The 23367-nt window shown below is 49.2% G+C and overlaps 1 protein-coding gene and 1 pseudogene across 2 annotated transcripts in view; one reads left to right on the forward strand and one right to left on the reverse strand.

Annotated features, from left to right (window-relative positions):
- Positions 1 to 2473, reverse strand: part of LOC133358335 (integrin beta-5-like) — a 58323-nt gene extending 55850 nt beyond the window's left edge. For both annotated transcript variants that reach the window (XR_009757048.1, XM_061576606.1), the window contains exon 1: positions 2214 to 2473. Coding sequence is in view for 1 of the 2 variants with exons in the window: in XM_061576606.1 (XP_061432590.1) it covers positions 2214 to 2292 (79 nt within the window). In the remaining variant the exon portion in view is untranslated. The remainder of the gene's footprint in view (positions 1 to 2213) is intronic.
- A 3226-nt stretch (positions 2474 to 5699) lies between these two features.
- Positions 5700 to 23367, forward strand: part of LOC133358336 (integrin beta-3-like) — a 35802-nt pseudogene continuing 18134 nt past the window's right edge.

Here is a 23367-nt window from a genome sequence, read left to right on the forward strand (position 1 = left end):
ACAAACGCACGCAGACAGGACAAATGCTCGAATCTCCAATGCGACAGGAGGCACTGGCGCACGGATCGGAGGAAAACAAATCGGAATCGTCACACTGCTGATGTCACAAACTAGCGCAGCTACAGGCCCATGCAAAGCCGTAATTATAATATATATTGAGGGGGACACATCCCACACAACCCCCCAATATTCAAATATGTTCAAAATGTTCCTGCCAATATATTGCTATAAACAATATTTTTTACAAAAAATTATATGCTATGTAAATAAACACAAAAATTTGCTAAACCTTGGCCACAATATCTGGACTTGTCTTCGTAGAACAATGCATAGATTTCTGTTTATATGATTGTGGTTATGGTTGCACTTTATAAATCCTTAATCTCTGTCATTACATACAATGAAACAAGAAAAGGCTATGTAATACAATACACTATTTGACATAATTGTAAAAACATTTTTTTATATTTTAGGCAGGAAATTTGTTTTCAAATTGTTTTTTTTTCTGGGGGGGGGGGGGGGGGCTAGACCCCCTGGAAGATTTGGTCCCCCCAATGTTGACTCCATGGCTACGGTCTTGGGCCCATGAGTTTATAAAATCAAATGGCAACGTATGCCAACGATTGTACACCCCTGCAGCTTAATTGGCGGGTGTCATCCCAGTAAACAAGCAACCCTGGACCAACTTTGACACGTGATTGAGCCGTTGACCCATGTTTACTGGGTCATTATGAAATCCTTGGCCACATCAGCCGCGATCAATCCACTGCTGGGCGAAGGACTCCTCCAAGCCGTACCCATCTCTCGCAGTTCTGAGATGTAAAAAAAAGAAATCCATCTCACCCCCTGCACACGAGAAGATTTCAAGCGCTCTATTTCCTCGAGCAGTAGTTCTTAAACCTGGGGTGCACGCACCCCCTGGCGGTGTGAGATGCCCTTTCTGGGGGTGCGAGACATGGCCAGACATGCAAACTCCAAATATACAGCAGCAGGCGTCAGGGTCGGGATCGAACCCACGACCTCATGCATACCAGGCGAGGCAGTTAACATCTCCTAGCCACCGTGATGATGATGATGATGTGAGAGAGACACGCAAACTCCAAATATACAGCAGGCGTCAGGATCAGGATCGAACCCACGACCTCCTGCATACCAGGCGAGGCAGTTAACATCTCCTAGCCACCGTGATGATGATGAGAGAGAGAGAGACACGCAAACTCCAAATATACAGCAGCAGGCGTCAGGGTCGGGATCGAATCCATGACCTCCTGTATACCAGGCGAGGTAGTCAACATCTCCTAGCCACCGTGATGATGATGATGAGAGACACACAAACTACAAATATACATCAGCAAGCGTCAGGGTCGGGATAGAACCCACGACCTCCTGCATACCAGGCGAGGTAGTTAACATCTCGCCTAACCCTGGCCCATGTGTTTACTGTTAACCTTCATGCTTTTCGGAAGTCCCAGTAGCTTCCAGCTCAATCGAGAATGGGGTTAGTGATCATATCCCGTTGAGCCGGCGACGGAAATTCCACATTCCTTAGGCGGGAGGGAAGCGAGCAATTCCAAAAAACAATAAACCTTTGTGGTCATTTATAGGAGTTATGCATAAGTAAATAGTGTGTGTAAAAGTAATTAAAGTGCACATAACTTCATCAATATGTACATATACTGTCATTATTGTTATTGCTGTACGTTATGAATGTGCACCAAGTATTGCTGAGTTTGTGTGTTCATAATTGCATGAGTTCCTAACGTGTTAATGAGTTAATCATGTGTTTGTTTACGAATGGGTGTGTTTATCATCGCATAACGCGTTAATTATATCCTGAACATCAAATTAAGAACGTTTATTGCCTTTATCAATAAGTTACTGTGCTAAGAAGTTATTCATGCGCAAGTTATTAAATCAGTTGCCGTGTTTATTAATTGGGTTGTGTGTTAACCAAACACACGAGTTAATAACTTTAAAAGTTACTAACTTTAAAAGTTACTAACTTGTTAGTAGCAAGTGATCAACATTAAGTGACACCACTACTGTGAGTGAGCCACACACGTGCTATTGATGTGCACTGTACATCAGTCAATGCAGTTGTCATCAACCCCTAGTCCCACGTTTAACATTGACAGCATCATCATCATTCTTATCATCATCATCATCATATCGAGTAGTGTTACACACAGCGGCACAATGTACACGAATCGCACCTTTCAACAGCGGCATCATCAGCAGCAGCAGCACCATCAGCTGTTGTTGTTGCACGGCAGCAGTAGCAAGGAGACCCATGTCTCTTTAACACCACCACCACCACCAACAACAACAACAACAACAACCACCACGAGGATGATGGAAGAGGATGATGATGATGAAGAGGAGGAGGAGGAGGAGGGTAGCTCAGAGCCACGACATTTCACACGACACGGGGCTAGGACGAGGTAGGAAACGATGAGAAGTGGTGATGGTGGTGGTGGTGATTTGGTGGGAGGAGCGCACCCGGGCGGATTTGCGTCACCAGACAGGAGGCTCGCACCCCCCACAGCCAGCAAACCACCCCCACCCACTACCACTACCCCCCACCACTACCCCCCCCACCACTACCCCCACCCACCACTACCCCCCACCACTATCCCCCCCCCACTACCCCCCCCCACTACCCCCCCCCCCACCACTACCACCCCACTACCCCCCCACCACTACCCCCCCCACCACCCCCACCACCACCCCCCCCCACTACCCCCCCCACCACTATCCCCCCCACCACTACCACCCCCACCACTACCCCCCCCACCACTATCCCCCCACTACCCACCCACTACCCCTACCCCCCACCACCACTACCCCCCCACCACTACCCCCCCCCACCACTACCACCCCGCACCACCCCCACCACTACCCCCCCCCACCACTACCCCACCACCACTACCCCCACCCACCACTACCCCCCCCACTACCCCCCCCCCCACCACTACCACCCCCCCACCACTACCACCCCCCCCACCACTACCCCCCACCACTACCACCCCCCCCACCACTACCACCCCCCCCACCACTACCCCCACCACCACCCCCACCCCCCCACCACTACCCCCCCCACCACCACCCCTCTCACACAGAGACCCATAGACTCACACAGAGACTCATAGACTCACACAGACACCCATAGACTCACACAAAGACCCATAGACTCACACAGATCCACAGACTCGCAGAGACCCACAGACTCACACAGAGACCCACAGACTCACACAGAGACCCATAGTTTGTCTTCCCCCCACTCCTCCGATTAGCATGGTTGGCTACGTACGGTGCGAAAGAAGTTCAACACACACAGGCACACAGAGACCCATAGACTCACACTAGACACATAGACTCACACAGAGACCGGTAGACTCACACAGAGACCCACAGACTCACACAGAGACTCATAGACTCACACAGAGACCCACATATTCACACAGAGACCCATAGACTCACACAGATCCATAGACTCGCACAGAGTCCCACAGACTCACACAGACACCCATAGACTCACACAAAGACCCATAGACTCACACAGATCCACAGACTCGCAGAGACTCACACAGAGACCCACAGACTCACACAGAGACCCATAGTTTGTCTTCCCCCCGCACCTCCGATTAGCACGGTTGGCTACGTACGGTGCGAAAGAAGTTCAACACACAGGAACACGTGTAGGGGTGGTTACGGGAAGTGAAGCGGACAAACACACAGGGGTGTCTACATCCACGTCCGCAACGGTTAACCCTGGGGGGCTATGGGTGGCGCTGTGATCCCCCATAGCCCCCACCCCTCGGAGGCGATTCCTATAAAAGGCGGGGAGCCAGAGGCAGAGGTCGCAAACGGGTTTTGATTCCTTACCCGTACCCGGCTGCACCAGGGTCACAAATGGGTACGGGTACCCGTTCCCTACCCGTACCCTACCAAAAATGAGTGACAAACGGTGACTCACCAGTAACTAACGGCCTACCCGTACCCGGCTGCACCAGGATCGCAAACGGGTACACGTACCCGGCCGGGTACGGGTATCGGGTAGGGTACGGGTATCGGGTACCCGGTTGCGACCTCTGGCCAGAGAGCTCGAGGTCCAGTGTGTTAGAAGCTTAGCCAGTGAAGACTGAAGACCGGCAGATAGGCCCTGGAACTCCCCTGGCTCGCTGTCCTTCTCAGGACCGGGCAGGGCAAGCCAGTGGCGTGGCCCTAAGAGTTTCAGGACCGATGCTCTTGTAAGAGCCGGTCTGGTTGATGCGGAACATTAGGAATGGATCACTCTTTTAAGTGTGTTCTTGTGCAGCAAGGGAGTAAAGTGTGGTTCTGTGAAGGTCCCTGATGTGCTGTGCAATGCATCAATGCATGTGTGTACAGCAGCATGTAATGTCTGAGTCGGGCCTGTAGGTGGCTGGCAGGGTTAAGGAATAACCGCGCGTGTAAACCAGCCACGTGGTTCATGGCGTCTCGGAAGGATGGCTGCGTGTAACACGCGCTGTTGCATTTTACAGAGTAACGGTGCTGTTCTTCCCAAGATTCATATGAACCACAATAAATAAATGTGCTTGCCCTCGATTTGGAGCACCTGCCCACGTCCTTCATCTCGAGTGTGCAACATTGACCAGGGCCGGATCAGATAGCCTCCCCTAGCACTCTTAGCGGAGGACTGGGAGTAAGATCAGTCAAGGGGATAGTGCTAGGGATTCATCTTCTTGGTTCTTTCGGTAAAGTCACGTAGAAGGGAAGTAATAAAATAATAAAAAATAAAACATAATAAAATAATTGCTGCCGCTGTATGTTTTATTTTTTATCATTTTATTACTTCCCTTCTACGTGACTTTACCGAAAGAACCAAGAAGATGAATCCCTGCAGTCACGAAAGCTTTAAATCGAAAGTGCTAGGGGTGTTTCCCATTGATTACGGGTGAAGGGGCCGTTACCCCTTCAAGTATTGTGTTATACCGCCCTTTGGTTAAATGAACAATTGTGCCTTAACTACGGTCATCTCTGTCTCGCTGAGAACTCACTACGTATGTTAAACTTCTTTCGCACCGTACGTAGCCAACCGGTGCTAAATCGTAGGCGCGGTGGTGGCAAGAACAACAGACTAACTAACACAACAGCGAGCAGTAGCAGCAGGGAGTCTCTTTAATTCGCGTGGTGGTGGTGATGAGGTAGGAGCCGGGGGGGTGGTGGGGGGTGCTGGTGGGGGGGGTGCTGGTGGTGGGGGGGTGCTGGTGGGGGGGTGCTGGTGTTGGTGGGGGGGTGGGGGGGGTTGCTGGCTGTGGGGGGTAGTGGTGGGGGGTGGTGGTGGGGGTGCTGGTGTTGGTGGGAGTGCTGGTGTTGGTGGGGGGGTGGGGGGTTGCTGGCTGTGGGGGGTAGTGGTGGGGGTGGTGGTGGGGGGGTGGTGGTGGTGAGGGGGGGGGTGCTGGTGGTGGGAAGTTGCTGGCTGTGGGGGGTAGTGGTAGGGGGTGGTGGTGGTGGGGTAGTGGTGGTGGGGGGTAGTGGTGGGGGTGGTGGTGGTGGGGGGGTGGTGGTGGGGGGTGGTGGGGGGGGGTGGTGGGGGGAGGTAGTAGTGGTGGGGGTGGTGGTGGGGGTGGTGGTGGGGGGGTGGTTTGCTGGCTGTGGGGGTTGCGAGCCTCCTATCTGGTGACGCAAATCCGCCCGGGTGCGCCCCCCCCCTAACCACCACCACCATCATCACCACTTCTCATCGTCTCCTACCTCGTCCTAGCCCCGTGTCGTGTGAAATGTCGTGGCTCTGAGCTACCCTCCTCCTCCTCTTCATCATCATCCTCTTCCATCATCCTCCTGGTGGTTGTTGTTGTTGGTGGTGGTGTTAAAGAGACATGGGTCTCCTTGCTACTGCTGCCGTGCAGCAACAACAGCTGATGGTGCTGATGCTGCTGCTGCCGCTGTTGAAAGGTGCGATTAGTGTACATTGTGCCGCTGTGTGTAACACTACTCGATATGATGATGATGATAAGAATGATGATGATGATGCTGTCAATGTTTAACGTGGGACTAGGGGTTGATAACAACTGCATTGACTGATGTAACACGTGTGTGGCTCACTCACAGTACAGTAGTGGTGTCACTTAATGTTGATCACTTGCTACTAACAAGTTAGTAACTTTTAAAGTTAGTAACTTTTAAAGTTAGTAACTCGTGTGTTTGGTTAACACACAACCCAATTAATAAACACGGCAACTGATTTAATAACTTGCGCATGAATAACTTCTTAGCACAGTAACTTATTGATAAATGCAATAAACGTTCAATCTTAACTTTGGAGCTTTCGTGACTGCAGGAATTATTCTTTGGTTCTTTCGGTAAAGTCACGTATAAAGAAAAAATAATAAACTAAATAATAACATACGACGTTTCGATTGCAACACAAGCAATCATCATCAGGTATAATGAAATAGCGACAGAAAATCTAACCAGAAAAAATTATACACAGACATATAAGCAGACAGATATCACCAAGATACACACAGCGGGCAACACAGGTACAGAGACGATCACCCCTCTCTGTACCTGTGTTGCCCGCTGTGTGTATCTTGGTGATATCTGTCTGCTTATATGTCTGTCTATAATTTTTTCTGGTTAGATTTTATGTCGCTATTTCATTATACCTGATGATGATTGCTTGTGTTGCAATCGAAACGTCGTATGTTATTATTTAATTTATTATTTTTTCTTTATACGTGACTTTACCGAAAGAACCAAAGAATAGAGCAATAAACGTTCTTAATTTGATGTTCAGCATATAATTAACGCGTTCGTTATGCAATGATAAACACACCCATTCGTAAACAAACACATGCTTAACTCATTAACACGTTAGGAACTCATGCAATTATGAACACACAAACCCAGCAATACTTGGTGCACATTAATAACGTACAGCAATAACAATAATGACAGTATATGTACATATTGATGAAGTTATGTGCACTTTAATTACTTTTACACACGCTATTTACTTATGCATAACTCCTATAAATGACCACAAAGGTTTATTGTTATTTGAAATTGCTCGCTTCCCTCCCGCCTAAGGAATGTGGAATTTCCGTCGCCGGCTCAACGGGATATGATCACTAACCCCATGCTCGATTGAGCGGGAAGCTACTGGGACTTCCGAAAAGCATGAAGGTTAACAGTAAACACGTGGGCCAGGGTTAGGCGAGATGTTAACTACCTCGCCTGGTGTGCAGGAGGTCGTGGGTTCGATCCCGACCCTGACGCCTGCTGCTGTATATTTGGAGTTTGCATGTCTGGCCATGTCTCGCACCCCCAGAAAGGGCATCTCACACCCCCAGGGGGTGCGTGCACCCCAGGTTTAAGAACTACTGCTCGAGGAGATAGAGCGCTTGAAATCTTCTCGTGTGCAGGTGGTGAGATGGATTTCTCTTTTTTAAATCCTTAATATTAAGTTCACTTGCTTGCTTGCTTGCGCGCTTACGACCGTGCAAATCTTTCGGTCGTTTTTTAACCCACTTCCCGTGATCCAATCGAGCTGACATTTTGCACAGACTCGTTGTGCATGACAATTCCAAAATTTTCCACTTTTTAGGATTTTTTTTCACATTTAATTTAAAATACCAATGTGATAAAAATGAAACTCTTACTCAAGAAAAACAGAAATGAATAGTAAAATAAAACCGATGCCACGCATATAAAGGATTTATAGTGAAAAACTTTGTTTTTACGGGTTAATTTTTTACATCTCAGAACTGCGAGAGATGGGTACGGCTTGCAGGAGGCCTTCGCCCAGCAGTGGATTGATCGCGGCTGATGCGGCCAAGGATTTCATAATGACACAGTAAACATGGGTCAACGGTTCAATCACGTGCCAAAGTTGGTCCAGGGTTGCTTGTTTACTGGGATGACACCCGCCAATGAAGCTGCAGGGGTGTACAATCGTTGGCATCCGTTGCCATTTGCTTTTATAAACCCATGGCCCCAAGGTCGTAGCCATGCAGTCAACATTGGGGGGAACACATCTTGCCCCCCAGAAAAAAACTAAATTTGAAAACAAATTTCCTGCCTAAAATATAAAAAAAATTCACTAACACGTGTGATGGACTTTTTTTTTTACAATAATGTCAAATAGTGTATTTTATTACATTGCTTTTCTTTTTTCTTTTTATCTTTTCGTGTTTCATTGTATATAATGGCAGAGATTAGGGATTTATAAAGTACAACCATAACCAGAATCATATGAACAGAAATCTATGCATTGTTATGTAATAACACGCTGGAGACAGCTTGTGGAATCGGTCCTTTTATTTCACTTCTTGCAGTTCACAAACACTCCCCCGTTGTTGGCAGGCAACGGGAAGCGGGCAGACAGCCACCAGAGACACACCACCACGTGGCACCCGGAGCCCCACTCGCGCATGGCCCCTCTCTCTCTTCGTTCCGTGTCTGACCCCGTGTCTCTCCTCTCTCCCCTTATTTAACGCCTGGGTCACGTGGTACACTCCAGCCAATCCTCAATAGCCTGCGCCGAATATTCCAGATTCCCCATCAACTCCCGGGACCACGCCCCTGACTTGTCTTCCCATTGGCTGAGGCCAAGACCAGCGAAACCAATCACCTAGCTGACATCCCGTGATCACGCCGAGGCCATGCTCCCAGGCTCTCCCCCCATTGGCTGTAAAGCGGGACCGGCAAAGCCGATCACCACGTGAATCCGACATAGGCTCTTATTACAGTTATATGAAGACGAGTCCATATATTGTGGCCAAGGTTTAGCAAATTTTTGTTTTATTTACATAGCATAGAATTTTCTTTTATTGTTTATATCAATATATTGGTGGGGACATTTTGAACATATTTGAATATTGGGGGGTTGTGTGGGATGTGTCCCCCTCAATATATATTATAACTACGGCCTTGCATGGGCCTGTTGCTGCGCTAGTTTGTGACATCAGCAGTGTGGCGATTCCGATTTGTTTTCCTCCGATCCGTGCGCCGGTGCCTCCTGTCGCATTGGAGATTCGAGCATTTGTCCTGTCTGCGTGCGTTTGTTTGCACGCGTCTGCATTTTGTCCCATTTTTGTTGTTGTAACTTGCCGTGTTTTGGGGTTTTATTTATAGTCCGATGCAATATCGACTGCAAAAAAAGGATGTTAGGCATGAGACAGGACAGATTTGGTGGCAAAACGAGCAAACTTGTCTGGGTACACGACCACTGTGGAGATGGAGCGATGAGAGGATGTCACGAACCAAGAGTCGGTTGCATTGCGTTTTCTTGAAGGACCACGAGGGTTCTTGACAGTATAGGAGGAGCCTGTTCCCTGTTCTTCATTGAACAGTGGGATAGACTACAGTTTGTGATGGTGATGAACATCAACACGTGGCTCTGTGTGTCTCTTTGCAGGTGGCGCACAAGCGGTTGAGTCGAATCCGTGTGTGTTCGGTGGGGCGGATTCATGCCAGGAATGTCTGCTGTTGCACCCGGATTGTGGCTGGTGCCAACATGAAGTGAGCATCTCTAGATTTGAAGTTTTCGTGACTGCAGGGATCCGTACTCTTTGGTTCTTTCGGTAAAGTCACGTGGGTATCAAATAAAACAAAAGAAATTAAATCACGACGTTTCTGGCGCAACACAAGCGTCCGTCATCAGGTGGGACAACCACAGCAAGAAACAATTGCTGAAGTGGGCAAAAGGGCTGCTGGCTCCTCCCCCCCCCCCTCTCTTACCTATATAGCCTCTTGTTACAGCAGCCCTTTTGCCCACTTCAGCAATAGTTTCTTGCTGTGGTTGTCCCACCTGATGACGGACGCTTGTGTTGCGCCCGAAATGTCGTCATTTAATTTATTTTGTTTTATTTTATACCTACGTGACTTTACCGAAAGAACCAAAGAGTATGAAGTGAGCAGCGAAAGTGTTTTTTTTACACTATATCGTCCCCTACTGGCAAATGAATACACATGCTGCGTATACCTTCTGCTGTACAGGGACAGCTGCCACTGGGGGGGGCCCTTGGCTAGACTGCAGCAGAGCATTGGAATGGTTGAGATGAGATTTTTATGGAAGGAGCTTTGAGTTTCTAAAACACTTGACCCTTTCCCGTTCCGAAACGTCTGCAAGTTGCAGGGTGGGTGTCCCGTTCACCGCCGAATCTCAGAACGCGCAGGCGATAAGCGTTAATTTTAATAAGAGAGGCGTAGTAGTCCTGCTGCTTTTGAAGACATTGTACTCACCGCATAGAACTGTAGCGACACGACCGCTGCACTCTACGATAGCTGGCGCCAAACTGTGCCACACGCCTTCCCGTATGGCCCGTTACTTCCGATTCGCCGTTCCGTCCCGTTAAAGCGCCAAAGTTGGGGGCAAAAAGAGCCCAAGAACTTGAGCCAATCAATTCCCTTATCAGCCTAAGCTCTCCTTTCCCTTCTCGCGCAGGAGTTCAGGGGCAGCCCCGCGGGAGGCCTGTCGCGCTGTGACCTGGTTCGCCGCCTCCTGCAGGCCGGCTGCCCCGCCGAGCAGATCGAGGCTCCCAGAAGCCGGCGGTCGATCACGAAGGATATGCCGCTGAGCGAGAAGTTGGACACTGCGGCAGCTGGTTGCGGCGGCGGTTTAGCGGCTGTGGTGCAGCAGTCGCCGCAAGCCGTGACTCTAAATTTGCGGCCCGGTGAGTCCACGGTCTGATGAGAGTTGGGGCGGGGTGAGAGGTGAAATAATTGCACCAGGGCCCCACGTTCAGGGCCTTGGGGGCCTTTACATAAAATACAAAGCATTTGATTTTATATTTCATGCGAAGTGATGGGGGGGGGGTGCTCCCGCACGTGATGTTCCGTGGCCATAAATTTCGCTCCCAAGGGCCTGGTCTTATCCCTGATGGTGTTGGACGTCCCAGCTCTACCGCACGCACCATGCTCATTAAGAATCTCATTGCACCTGCTGCTGTCAGTCTGGCCACGTGCTATGTGGTTGGAGTACAGCTGGCAATGGGAAGACCGGGCATTAAACATTCAGTTGGTGGTTGACTCGGCTATTCATCCGTCTAGAGTTGATCAAACGAGTACCACTTTGTGGGAAGTTATGAATAATCGGGCTGTGGGTTTGCACATCCCTGTCACAAGAATGTAATTTCCACCACTTGCTAAGTGCAGTAAACAGCCGGTGGGCATCTCCCTATGTTCACCAGTGTGTGAAATCACTTGGTGCATTGTGCATGTGTGCAATGTTTAGAAAGAATGTTGTTTACAAGCGTAAAATAAAGTAGACATATCACTTTGTTGATAAGTAGTCAAACGATGACGCGAATATCTTTATTTATTTATTTAAAACGTTGTGGATGTTTCTTTGCGACGTTTAAACATTCTGCGTGTCCAGACACCCACGATGCGCTCTGTGGCTGCTCGCCCCCCTGCTATAAACACTTGTCTGTCATCCCACGACCTCATCAACACAAGTTGTCAAAACACATTCTCCTGCGGAGGGAGCTGGTAGGAACGTTGGGTTGCTCAGTCAATGGCCAGGGTCAACGGCGGCGTAGTGTATTCCGCAAATATGCCCGACTGTGAGGGCGGGCACAAGCCGGCGTGAGTAGGTTAAACGTTGAGTTTTATTAGGGCACCACGGGGTGACCAGCCCCTCCCCACCCAGCCCCTCCCCACCCTCCCCACCCAGCCCCTCTCCACCCAGCCCCCCCCCACCCTCCCCTCCCCATCCATCCCCACCCAGCCCCTCCCTCCCCACCCAGCCCCTCCCTGCACGACGGACGGACGGACACAATAATCCCCTGTGGGCTGGTGTAACCAGGAGGTTCCTACCAGTATTAATAGTCAAAGGTGCAATTTTTACTTAAACATTTTGTTGGTGTCTCTTTGCGACGTTTAGAGATATATACATATTGGCCGTTTGGACGCCCACGATACCCAGAGTGTCTGCGCTCCCCTCTGCTCTAAACACTCGTCTCTGATCTCGCAACCTCACCAACAGGGGACCCCGTGAGCTTTGAAGTTCGGGTTCGCCAAGTGGAAGACTACCCGGTGGACATCTACTACATGATGGACCTGTCTCTGTCCATGCACGACGACCTGGCCACCATGCAGCTGCTCGGCTCCCGCTTGGCGGCGGAGATGGCGGGGCTCACCAGCAACCTGCGTCTGGGCTTCGGCTCGTTTGTTGACAAACCGGCCTCTCCCTACGCCTTTTCGGCGCCGGCGTACCTTCACAAGCCTTGCGCCGGGTGAGAAGCCGCAAGTGCGCACGCACGCATGCAGGTGTGTACGTACGTACGTACGTGCATGCACGCCTCTCGGTGGACACGGAACAAAGGATGAAACAGGATGCCCATTCCGGCCAGGCCTGCCTCACGGTGCGTGAATTCGTGCAAACGCTTTGATGTTAACACTCTTATCGATTTCTTTAATAATTTTTTTCACACGGTGGAATTTGAGTAAAGGTTGTACTGGTCGACCGGTGGCTCCGTGTAGTTGGTGGGGTGGCCACGATATGCCAATATACTATGATACATCATACGGGGTAACGTCCACAGCAACCGTCATATCGTCCGTTTTGCTAAGCGTCATTGTATCAATTTCTAGCTGTTACCTGTTCGTTTAGTGCCGAGCCACAAACAATGACTGCGCATTCTAGATTTGAAGTTTACATAAATTGGTCCTGCACTTAAATGGCCCAAAGTTGCCCTCCAATAGTTCTGAGTGGATACCATGTCTCATTACATCATCCCGACAGCACAATCGGCATCAATCTTGGGAATTTTTAAACAAAACGAAGCCCACGGAGCCACGTTATTTGCCGTGCTCTTCTCACTTCGGTTGAGTGACAGGTGGCACCTTCCCCCCCCCCCCACCCCCCGCTGCCCCATGCTCTCACCGAGCAGGTACAAGCGCTTCCCGAAGTGCGTGCCGTCGTTCGGATTCCGCCACCTGCTCTCGCTCACCGACGAGGTGGACCGCTTCAACGAGGAGGTGAAGCGTCTCAACGTCTCCCGCAACAAGGACGCCCCGGAGGGTGGCTTCGATGCCATCATGCAGGCCGCGGTGTGCGGGGTGCGTTGCGCAGCAGTGCCGGTTACACACAACAACAACAACCACAACAACCTCCATTCGCCACTAAGTGGCGGTGACGTCACCACGACGCGCACACACACACGCACACGCGCATGATGTTCACTCGCCAGGTCAATGTTTAATGTCCCGTCTCGTGCGGCCTTATCTTGGCGTGGTCTGGGACGCTTTTGTTGGTGTTCTTGCTGCCTTTCCCAAGCGTGATGAATCTGACTTTCATGAATAATTAATTTAGTGTTTAATTATGTTTTGCGGCCTGCTTACCTTTTTCTCCGTTTTGCACTCCTGTTGTGTACACGGAGCATAACACAGTAAAACATTGGATTGCGAGCATAATTCGTTGCGGAAACGTGCTCATAATCCAAAGCACTCGTATATCAAAGCGGATTTCCCCGTAAGAAATAATGTAAACTCAGATGGATTCGTTCCACAACCCAAAAATATTAGCGTAAAAATTATTAATCCAAAATACCTTTTTATATTTTTATTATTTAAATGTAATATAAAGTGATCAAATGTATTAATTACATTTAATCGTGGCTGGTGTGAGGGAGATGAGTGAGAGGAGAGGAGGAGAGGGTCATTGTTGCAGTACAGTTACTAAAGAACAGCCACTACACTTGGACACAAAATAAAAAAATGCTTTACGCACACACACGTGGTCACAACACTATAGTAAACAGTGTACGCTCGCACGGATGTTGACTATACGAGCGAGGCACGCCAACTGAGACCGAGCATGGGAGACAATTACCCACAATCCCACAGCGAGAGAGAGAGAAGAACCATCGGCTCAGTTGTGATCACGTGACGCTCGGCAGACAAAGCGTATACTGTACGTACTTGCTCGTATTGCAAGACCTCGCTCGTTTATCAAGTTAAAATTTATCAAAAAAAATTGCTCGTCTTGCAAAACACTCGCAGACCAAGATACTCGCAATCCAAGGTTTTACTGTACATACATCATTCCCATTGACCTACATTTTACTCTCAGCCAGAAGGGCCACTGCTGGAATCTTCTTACTCTGTGTGGCTCTCTCCTCGTTCCTCTGCTTTCATCGCATCCACTGTCATCGTATCTTGTTTCACCGCCACTATCTCTCTCACCGTCTGTCCAACTCTCCTCCTTGTGCCCTGCGCCAGTGGCATCTCCATATCCCCCTCTAGTCTATGGGTCTCTGTGTGAGTCTGCCGATCTCTAACCCCCATAGCTCTTCCAATTGTGTTTTTTTGTCTCTTCTCAATGCGTGCGAATGCCATCAAAGTTTAGTCTCCCTAACCTCCACGAGCTGTATAATGTTGTGGAAGCTCAGTGCATCTTCATGACTTCCATTTGATCGCAGTAGGGTTGAAATGCGTTTAAAATGAGGCGTAGAATTATACGCTGACCCGATGCGATTTGATGAATTGTCGCAATTCAGGGTTCCGATTTGTACCGTCTTGGCTTGCTTCTTCCGTCTCCTGTGTTCCATCCTGTTTTGCTCTCATTTTCAGTAGCCAACAGGCAACATTCGCTTTCAATTAACATGTCATTGTTCATGAATTTCGAATAACCGGATCTTGTGGAAACAATTTTTACGCGTGTATCCTGAGTACGAGAATCATTGAATCATTACACGAATCGTTCCAAACCACAAGCAAAAGCAAGCACTTGCGTCACAAAACTTCCGGAGATGCCTTCAAGCCAACAATTTCATTTGGCAGCAAATTCAAGTTTAAAGTGTATTTTTGTTTAACCCAGTGGTGAGAGCTGAAAGAGACCCGGGTGAGTCTCATTCACAAGAGTTTTCTGGGACATTGGTCTGCCAGTGTCTCCCGAGCGTACGACAAGTTTTTTTTTAAACGACACGTCCAAGTTTAAGTCTGCGAGCCGTGCGACCCGAGTTTGATTGCCGCTCACGGTCAACACCAGTAACGATTATATTATCTGAACTGGTCTGGGCCTCCCCTATGTCGACTCAGCCTAAAATGAGTACCTAGTGCAGTGTGTTAACATCGCCACTGGTTAAGATGAAGGCGGTCGGGCGTGGTGCTAGCCATCCCCACCCCCTCGCGTGCCATTCCGGCCTTCAAAAGTGCTCGCTAACAGCCCTTGCCCCAAAAGTCTGTTAAGGCTATACGGGGAATCTTTGTCTTTGGTGCTAGATGTGAGGAGTGGTGGCACAATCGCGCGCTGTGCCATCATTCGTGGCGATTGTCTGAACCTGTTTTGTTGCTTTCTGTCGGTAAACTTGTCCCTAAATGAGTACCTGGTGTCATCTATAAAACACTGGGGAGACAAAGGCAGCCGGGCATGGTGCTGGCCACACCATCCCCTCGTGCGCCGTGCTCGCCTTCCTAAGAGCTCCGCTAACTGCACTTGCCCCAACAGCTTGCGCTGGACGAGGCCGGCAATCGCGGAATGTGCCCAATGTGCCCCGGCAGGATCGCATTGGCTGGCGCAAGGAGGCGTCTCACCTGCTGGTGTTCGCCACCGACGCTGCCTCGCACCTGGCGCTGGACGGCCGGCTCGGTGGGGTCCTGCGGCCCCACGACGGGCACTGCCACCTCGACAACAATGACAGCTACTCGGCCGCCGACATCCTGGTGTGATACCCACGCTCACCGTTGGATTGTTTGCGGTTGGACTGCGCCCGCCTCGTTCACTAGCCACTCACGGTTGGCCTGTGCAGGCCTAGTGCAGTACCCACACAGTTGGCCTGTGCCAACCTGATACATTACGCACAGTCAGTCTGACTGTATATTGAACTTCTTTGGCACCGTACGTAGCAAGTCGTGCTAATCGGAGGTGTGAAATCGGAGGTGCCAGCCTGGTGCAGTACCCAATCACGGTTGGCCTGTGCCAACCTGTTGCATTACCCCACTCAGTATTGGGGTGGTCCGGTAGCTCGGTGCATCATCCACTTGAAGATTTATCGTTTACTACCCTTGTGCTCTACCCACACACACACACACATGCAGCTGGGCTGTCCACAGCCTTGTGCCGTGCCCACACACAGAGTTGGGACTGTCTGCTAATCTGGTGCCATGTCTGCTCGCGGTTGGAGTGTGTGTCGGCGTGGTTCAGTTGGTAGACCTGTGGTCAAGTACAATTGTAGTTCGTAATGTGTTGCAATCAGGACGTAATTTTGGTTATAATATCACGTCGTAATAATGCTGCTCTAATTGTAATTACGGTTGACTGCAGGTCTGTTTTTTAATCCTTTATATTAAGTTCGCTTGCTTGCGTGCTTGCGTGCTTGCGTGCTTGCTTGCTTGCTTACGACCGTGCAAACCTTTCGGTCGTTTTTTAAACCCACTTCCCGTGATCCAATCAAGCTGACATTTTGCACATAGACTCGTTGTGCGAGACAATTAATGTTCGTGAAAATTTTTTTCCAAAATTTTACACTGTTTAGGGAAAACAAATTAAATATTTAATTACCAATTGTTTAATACTGCAGACAATCATCTGACCCATAGGTGGCAGCCATCTCAAGCCAGAGGACGAGAAGACTCGAGCCGCCGCGAATATAAAGGATTTAGAGTGAAAAACTTTGTTTTTATGGGTTATACTTATTACTATCTGCCAGCCGGAGGCAGTGATGCATGCTCATTCACTTAAATATTGCTGCTGCATGAGCTTTACATGCTCCCGCATTTCTATATTTTTTCGTAAGATATTTGTTTCTGTGTAGGATTACCCCTCCCTGGGGTTGCTCGGTGAGAAGTTGGCCGAAAACAACATCAACTTAATTTTTGCCGTGACCACCCCATATTTTGGTCTGTACAAGGTAAGGTCTGGGTACCTCTGGTCTGCGTGTAATTCTAATCTGCTCCCCTCCACGTGCCCTCTCTGCTTCAGTGCTCAGTGCCACTTGTAGATACCACCACCACCACCACCTCTCCCCCCTATTCTCCATTCCGTGCGTGGTCACTCCTCTGTGTACATGTTGGCAGGGTGCCGCAGTGGTAACGCATGTGCCCAACAGCAGGGAGGGCATGGGGTTCGATTCTCGACTCGGGCACCTGTCTGCATGGAGTTTTTATGTTCTCTCTTTCTCTCTGCCCCCTGTGTTCTGCTTTGGTTTCCTCCGAGTTCACCGTTTTTCTCCCATTGTTAGTAATATGCCGCCTAACTGGTATTGACCACACATCCCAATGCTGAAACATCACCCGCAAATGACTCAATTGGGATCACGCGCACAGCAGAAGCAACGTTGTCTGCTGTGCAAATTTGACAGGACCCTCTTGATTAAGAGTCGAGACTCGGCGAGGCAGGCAAGCTTTATAATGACAATACATTAATTCCTTGAAGAGCACATTGACATTTGCCTTCGAGTCGCTGCTCTCATGACTGACTCCGTGTCCACCCCAATGTCTTCCATGACATTTGTATTTCAATTCATCCCTCTTCTCATCTGCGTCGTGAATCCCGACCAGCCTCCCTCTCATCGTTGCGTTCACCTCTTTCCAATGGCCTGTCTCCCCTACTCCTGTGCAAAAAATTGAGATGTCGCCCGCATTGTTATTTTAAATCATACTCTTTGGTTTTTTCGGTAAAGTCACGTAGGTGAAAACAAAATAAAATAAAAATAAAACAACTAAATTAAATCACGACGTTTTGGAAGCAACACAAGCATCCGTCATCAGGTGTGACTGCTCCAGCAAAATTACTGTAGCGTATGAATGGAAGAGTATGGATCCTTGCAGCAACGAAAACTTCAAACCTAGAATTTTAAATCAAAGTTGCTGAGCACAGTCTCAAAGGTCAGAAGGTCATTGCAGATTTGTGAAGGTGTGGGCAGGGTTTTCGCGGGAGCATGTAAGCACAGTACAACAATGCTTGATGCCCACCACGTAGCTCCGCAGCAGCCTCTTGTGCACGGTTAAGCAAATTATTTGGCGATGCTGCGATGGCATTGGTGCACGAGCACAAATAACGCGCGGAAATTCTACGCATTCGTCAGTAACACTGCTTCAAACGAAAAGCAATCATTATAGGACGACGTTTCAGGCAATTTCCTTTCTTGGTGTGCTCTGAAGGAGGGGCCATTGCCCAACACATCGCCCATTGTGTATATATTTGTTCATATTTTTTATTCGGCGTGGGTGGTCATCCGTCCAAAGCACGTCCAGGCTCGGTCCGTTTCATTTCCGAGTTCCGACGAGGCCTCCCCACGCCCCGGTGTGACAAGGCCACAGGCAGCCGTCTTCATAAAGTCAGTCCTGGACTAAGTCCTCTTTGAACCTCGTTCGAGTTGTTCACGGTGGTGGGCGATGAGGCAGGTGTGTCGTGCCTTTCATTTCAACAGCAGCTCATGGTGTGGAGGCGCTGGTGTTTCCTGGGGTCGGGTTACATAAGACTGTGGGTGGGGGTATTATGGGTGTGGTAGGGGGGGTGAAGGGCTTTCGGCATCATCCGCAGTAGCTTAGGTCTCCTCGTGCTAATGGATTACATTCACGTGCGCGCCGTCGTTGTATTAAAAGGGTGCAAATGAATGGCGTCGTTGTTGCGACCACGTTTTTCAAATCACGGCGAATGGATTACGGTTTAGGCTTCCAGACGGACCCACCACCACCACCGCGGCACGCCTAACCGTGGCCTTGCCAATGCCCTAGATCTCCTCCTGTTAAATAACAAATTGGAGCGCTACACGCTGCACGCGATCGATGATTGGCATGGGCATCCTACACGATGTATAAAACGCCGGATTCAAATGAACGGTTTCAATTGAATTGGAAAGTGCGTGCGCAAACACGCAGGGGTTTTTATCTCAATTTAGGAGTGACGGGTACAATCAGATTGGAACAGGACAAGCAGATGATTCGAGACCCCAACCATCGCAAACTCCTGGCTTTGACATTCCTCCTCAAAGATACTGCTGGTGTTGTGACCATCAACGGCATCACAGCATCAACAGGCCGACGCGCACATCTCCTTCACGAATGGACAAGTCACAGTCAGCCGTGCGATTGTGGCCACACAACCCAAACCACGGACCCATGTCGTAACACCATTGTCGTCAGCGCTCCTTCAACGGAGGAGGAGAAGGGGAGGTGGAATCGCAGAAATACCACACGAACCCTCTCCTGAAGCCCTCTCGTGGCTCGCAGACCTCGCTTGACGTTGGCGTTCATCTCCTGGGCGCGTTGTTCATCATATGCAAGAACAGAATAGAACTTTGGTTTTTTCGGTAAAGTCACGTAGGTAAAAACATTAAAAAGTAAAATAAAAGTAAAATAAAATAAAAAGCACGACGTTTCGGAGGCAACACAAGCTTCCGTCTTCAGGTGGTACCGTCACAGCCACGACAGCTGTATCAATTAAATGAGAGATTGTAGGAGCTACCACTCCATTTATATAATGGTTGAAGATGGTGGTGGGGCAAGGGCCGCATACTTTTATTAATATGGTAAGGTGAGGCTTAAGACTAAGACCCCATATTAATAAAAGTATGCGGCCCTTGCCCCACCACCATCTTCAACCATTATATAAACGGAGTGGTAGCTCCTACAATCTCTCATTTACTTGATACAGCCGTCGTGGCTGTGACGGTACCACCTGAAGACGGAAGCTTGTGTTGCCTCCGAAACGTCGTGATTTTTATTTTATTTTCATTTTATTTTACTTTTTAATGTTTTTACCTACGTGACTTTACCGAAAAAACCTAAGAATATGAATCATTGCAGTCACGAAAGCTTCAAATCTAGAAAGAATAGAGCTTGTACCGGTGTCGATGAATTCATTTGTAAAGGCTGAACTATGTGTGAATAGCTAACCACAGTGTCGTGTGTGTGTGTCTTTGTCTTTGTAGAACTACACGGAGCGTCTGCCGGGTGCCACAGTTGGGATCCTCGCAAACGACTCCAGCAATGTCATCGAGCTCATCGTATCCGCGTACAACGTGCGTACCACACCACTCGACACGCTTGTATGTTGAACTTTTTTCACACCGTACGTAGCCAACAGTGTTTATCGGAGGTGCGGGTCGAAGGACGACAAACTAAACGCAAGAAGCAGTTCTGAAGATATTAGTTTTAAGTCTAGATTTCAAAGGGGATAGCTCCCAGTCGCTTCCTAATATCGGAAGAAAGTGTGTTCCAGACGGCCGTAGAAGCGCATCTGAAAACTAAACATTTTTTATTTTACCAGTTAATGCCCGCCGAGCTTTATAGCTCTTTTTTTTCAGAAGCGATCTGGCCACAAATGATAGCTTAACAAAGTGGATTAACACATGGAAATTTATAGCAGCCAAACACTCTAAACGCATGCTTTTACATTTTGGAGGGAAGAATCAGAGGACCTGGAGAAAAATCCACGCGACCACGGTGCGAACGTACAAACTCCAAATATACGGGCGTTCGGGTTGTGATCGAACTCACGACCTTCTGCATAACGGGCGAGGTAGTTAAGCGTGCGATGTGATGACCGTCTTTGTGTCGATTGGCGAGGCAAAAGCTGCCGCTGCTTCTGCGAGGATGACCGGATTTTGCGCGATGGTTTACGCCCCTTGACGATATCGGCGAGGTATCGTGGTTCAATTGTGGCAAGCGTTTTTGTTTCGGATGAGAGAGAGAGGCCTCTGTGCCTGTGTGTGCAACGTGAACGAGTTTGTTGCCGCTGGCCCACTGTGGCATGGAAAATGCGATTCCGAGCGAAAGTTGTCAATGATTGTGCTCGTCGTTAGCGGGAAATGGGAACGGCAATACGGGTGACCTGGATTTACGGACGTGTGCTTTCGTCGCATCCCTTCTTAGGAGCGACTATGAATTGGGATTCTTACAATTCATAAATTTTCCATAGGGTAAAACACTTGACAATTAAATTTGAAGCTTTCGTGACTGCAGGAATCAATACTCTTTGGTTCTTTCGGTAAAGTCACGTTGGTCGAAATGAAATAATAAAATAATAATACATTTTCTACCTACGTGACTTTACCGAAAGAACCAATGACTACTTGGCAATGAATTGGAACACCTGGCTACCTGGAATTCGCACTTAGCTCGACTGTATTGGCCAATAAAAATTATTAAAATAAAAAAAATCCACAGTCTATCCAATGGAAGAAAATAAGAAATATTATTAAATAGTGTCCGTAATATTTGCTTCGACTAATATACACAATCGGTGATGTGTAATGGAATGCATTAAAACACATTGTATAGTGTAGTGTATAATGTCTAAAATATGTATGTTAGTGTGTAAGCGTGTATTAAATACACTCAATATATTAGTGGTGGGGGATGGGGGAAGGAGTGATGGAGGGGAGTGGTGGTAGGGAATGGAGGGGAGGGTTATGGGGGATGGAGGGGAGGGGTTGTGGGGGATGGAGGGGAGGGGTGGTCGGGAATCGAGGGGTAGTGGGGAATGGACGGGATGGGGAAGGGTAGGGGGATGGAGGGGCGGGGTTGTGGGGGATGGGGGTGACCGATGTACCCTCAACCACTCAACCAACCAAATCACCAGCACAGTAGACAACGCACAGTACTCTGCAGTTATTTTATTTTAGTCCATACGGTAAAACACACGCGCACTACACACAGGCATGTACAGACGGTTGCAATTTTTTTCCCTGCTGCGTACATTTTTCATGTTCATTCGCAGCTATCTGGACTTTTCACGCCACCAGACTTTTCGGCTTGACCTCACCGCAGCTGCTCCTGCTCTCTGTCCGGCCGCCCGAGGTGTCACTGTACAATTATCCGTGAACGCTTTGAGGGGGGCGTGGGGGGTGCGGGGTTTGTTACGCAGCAGTGCAGAGAATTATTGACCGGCGGATCTCAGCCCGCGTGGCCGCTGTGCAATCGTCGCATCTTCCCGAAGAGTGGGGGGGGGGGGGGCAGGGGGGGGCAGGGGGGGGCGCCTTTGTTGCAAGCCGACTGAAGGCGTGATGACCCCTTACCCCTTTGTGGACGGACGGGGAGACTTAAGGAAGTCTTGCGGGCTATGCGAGCTGTTGGAAAAACAGCAGCCCCACTTCTACTGTGGACTGCCGCACCCACCCTGCTGTCAGCTGCTTGCTGCCTCGGTGTTTAAAAACAGCTGTTGCGTTGGATGGGAGGAGGGGGGGGGTGATCTCCACGTCACGCTGTGGTCATCAAAACCCCATTGCTTTAGAATCGCGTTCATATCCCCATCTTTTTTCATCTGTGTTTTATGAGGAAATGTTATCTTTAAAAAATGTAGTTTTTTTTGCTTACAATTGTGCAAACTCTATTCCGAAGTCTGGCAAAGCAACGCATCGCCCCCCCCCCCCCCCCCCCCCCATGTGTTAGGAGAATGGCCCGGATAAGCAAACCTGACGGAACTTATTTCCAAAGTGGTTTTGCAAACCTGCAAAGTGGGAAACGTTTCGCCACGTAGCGATAAACAACAAACGGTATCATGTGATTTACTTGGGAGAGCAGATTTACGTGGAGATAGAGCGATGGAATCGGTTCGCGTGCAGGTGCTAGGCGGATTATCACATTGCGGGATCGTGAGAAGTGTTGGCCACTTGGGGGAGGCCTTCATCCAGCAGCAGATGGCCGATGATCATGATTATACGAGATAACACGAATCATCCTCTGAACTACTTTCGTGGTAATCTATTTGGCGAAAGATGCTACGTTACAAAATCTATTACGATTATGAGCTGGCAGCGTAGTACGCAGGCACAAATATTCCATACGTATTTCCGTTGAAAAAATTTGTCAATAACAAACTCAACTTTGACGAATGTGTCAAAATCGATTTCCTTTATTCCCGTCATTATTATGATTGCCGTCTGTCCCTGGGGTTGAGACCACCTTCGACAGCTTGTGCCCCCCCCCCCACCACCAGCAGTTATATCCCTGACTTGGCAGGGACCCTTCTTGAGACAGACCCAATATTGCGGCTGCGTCGTGCCTCCCGGCGTCTCGTGAGCTGCCACTTCGTAGGAAGCGGTGGATCGGTGGTAAACGCCGCCACCGCCACTCAGTCGGCCGCCCGATGTGCGCGACCGTTAGAAATTGTGTGCCTTGCCGTTATACAGGAACGGGCAACGCGCTCCGGAGTCAGTCGGCCCCGGGGGAGATGTTTGTTGTTGTGCGGAGGAGCGACAGTGTTGCCCTTGTGTGGTGCGCGGTGCCCCCCCCCCCCATCTCCATGGTTCCTCCTGCGGAGTATATTTAGCCTCGGTTCTGGGGCTGCTGCGGGAGAACGCGTGTAATCATAATAATACCGTAAAAAGAGTTGGCGGCACTGGTGTGTGTGTGAAAATATATATTTATATATGTGCATACAATGGAAGCGGTTAACTCGTTCGAAAACGTATTCGTCGACGATCTATGCAA

Source organism: Lethenteron reissneri, chromosome 61 (assembly GCF_015708825.2).
Source record: "Lethenteron reissneri isolate LAM-NWPU_2019-01 chromosome 61, ASM1570882v1, whole genome shotgun sequence".
Lineage (NCBI taxonomy): Eukaryota > Metazoa > Chordata > Hyperoartia > Petromyzontiformes > Petromyzontidae > Lethenteron > Lethenteron reissneri.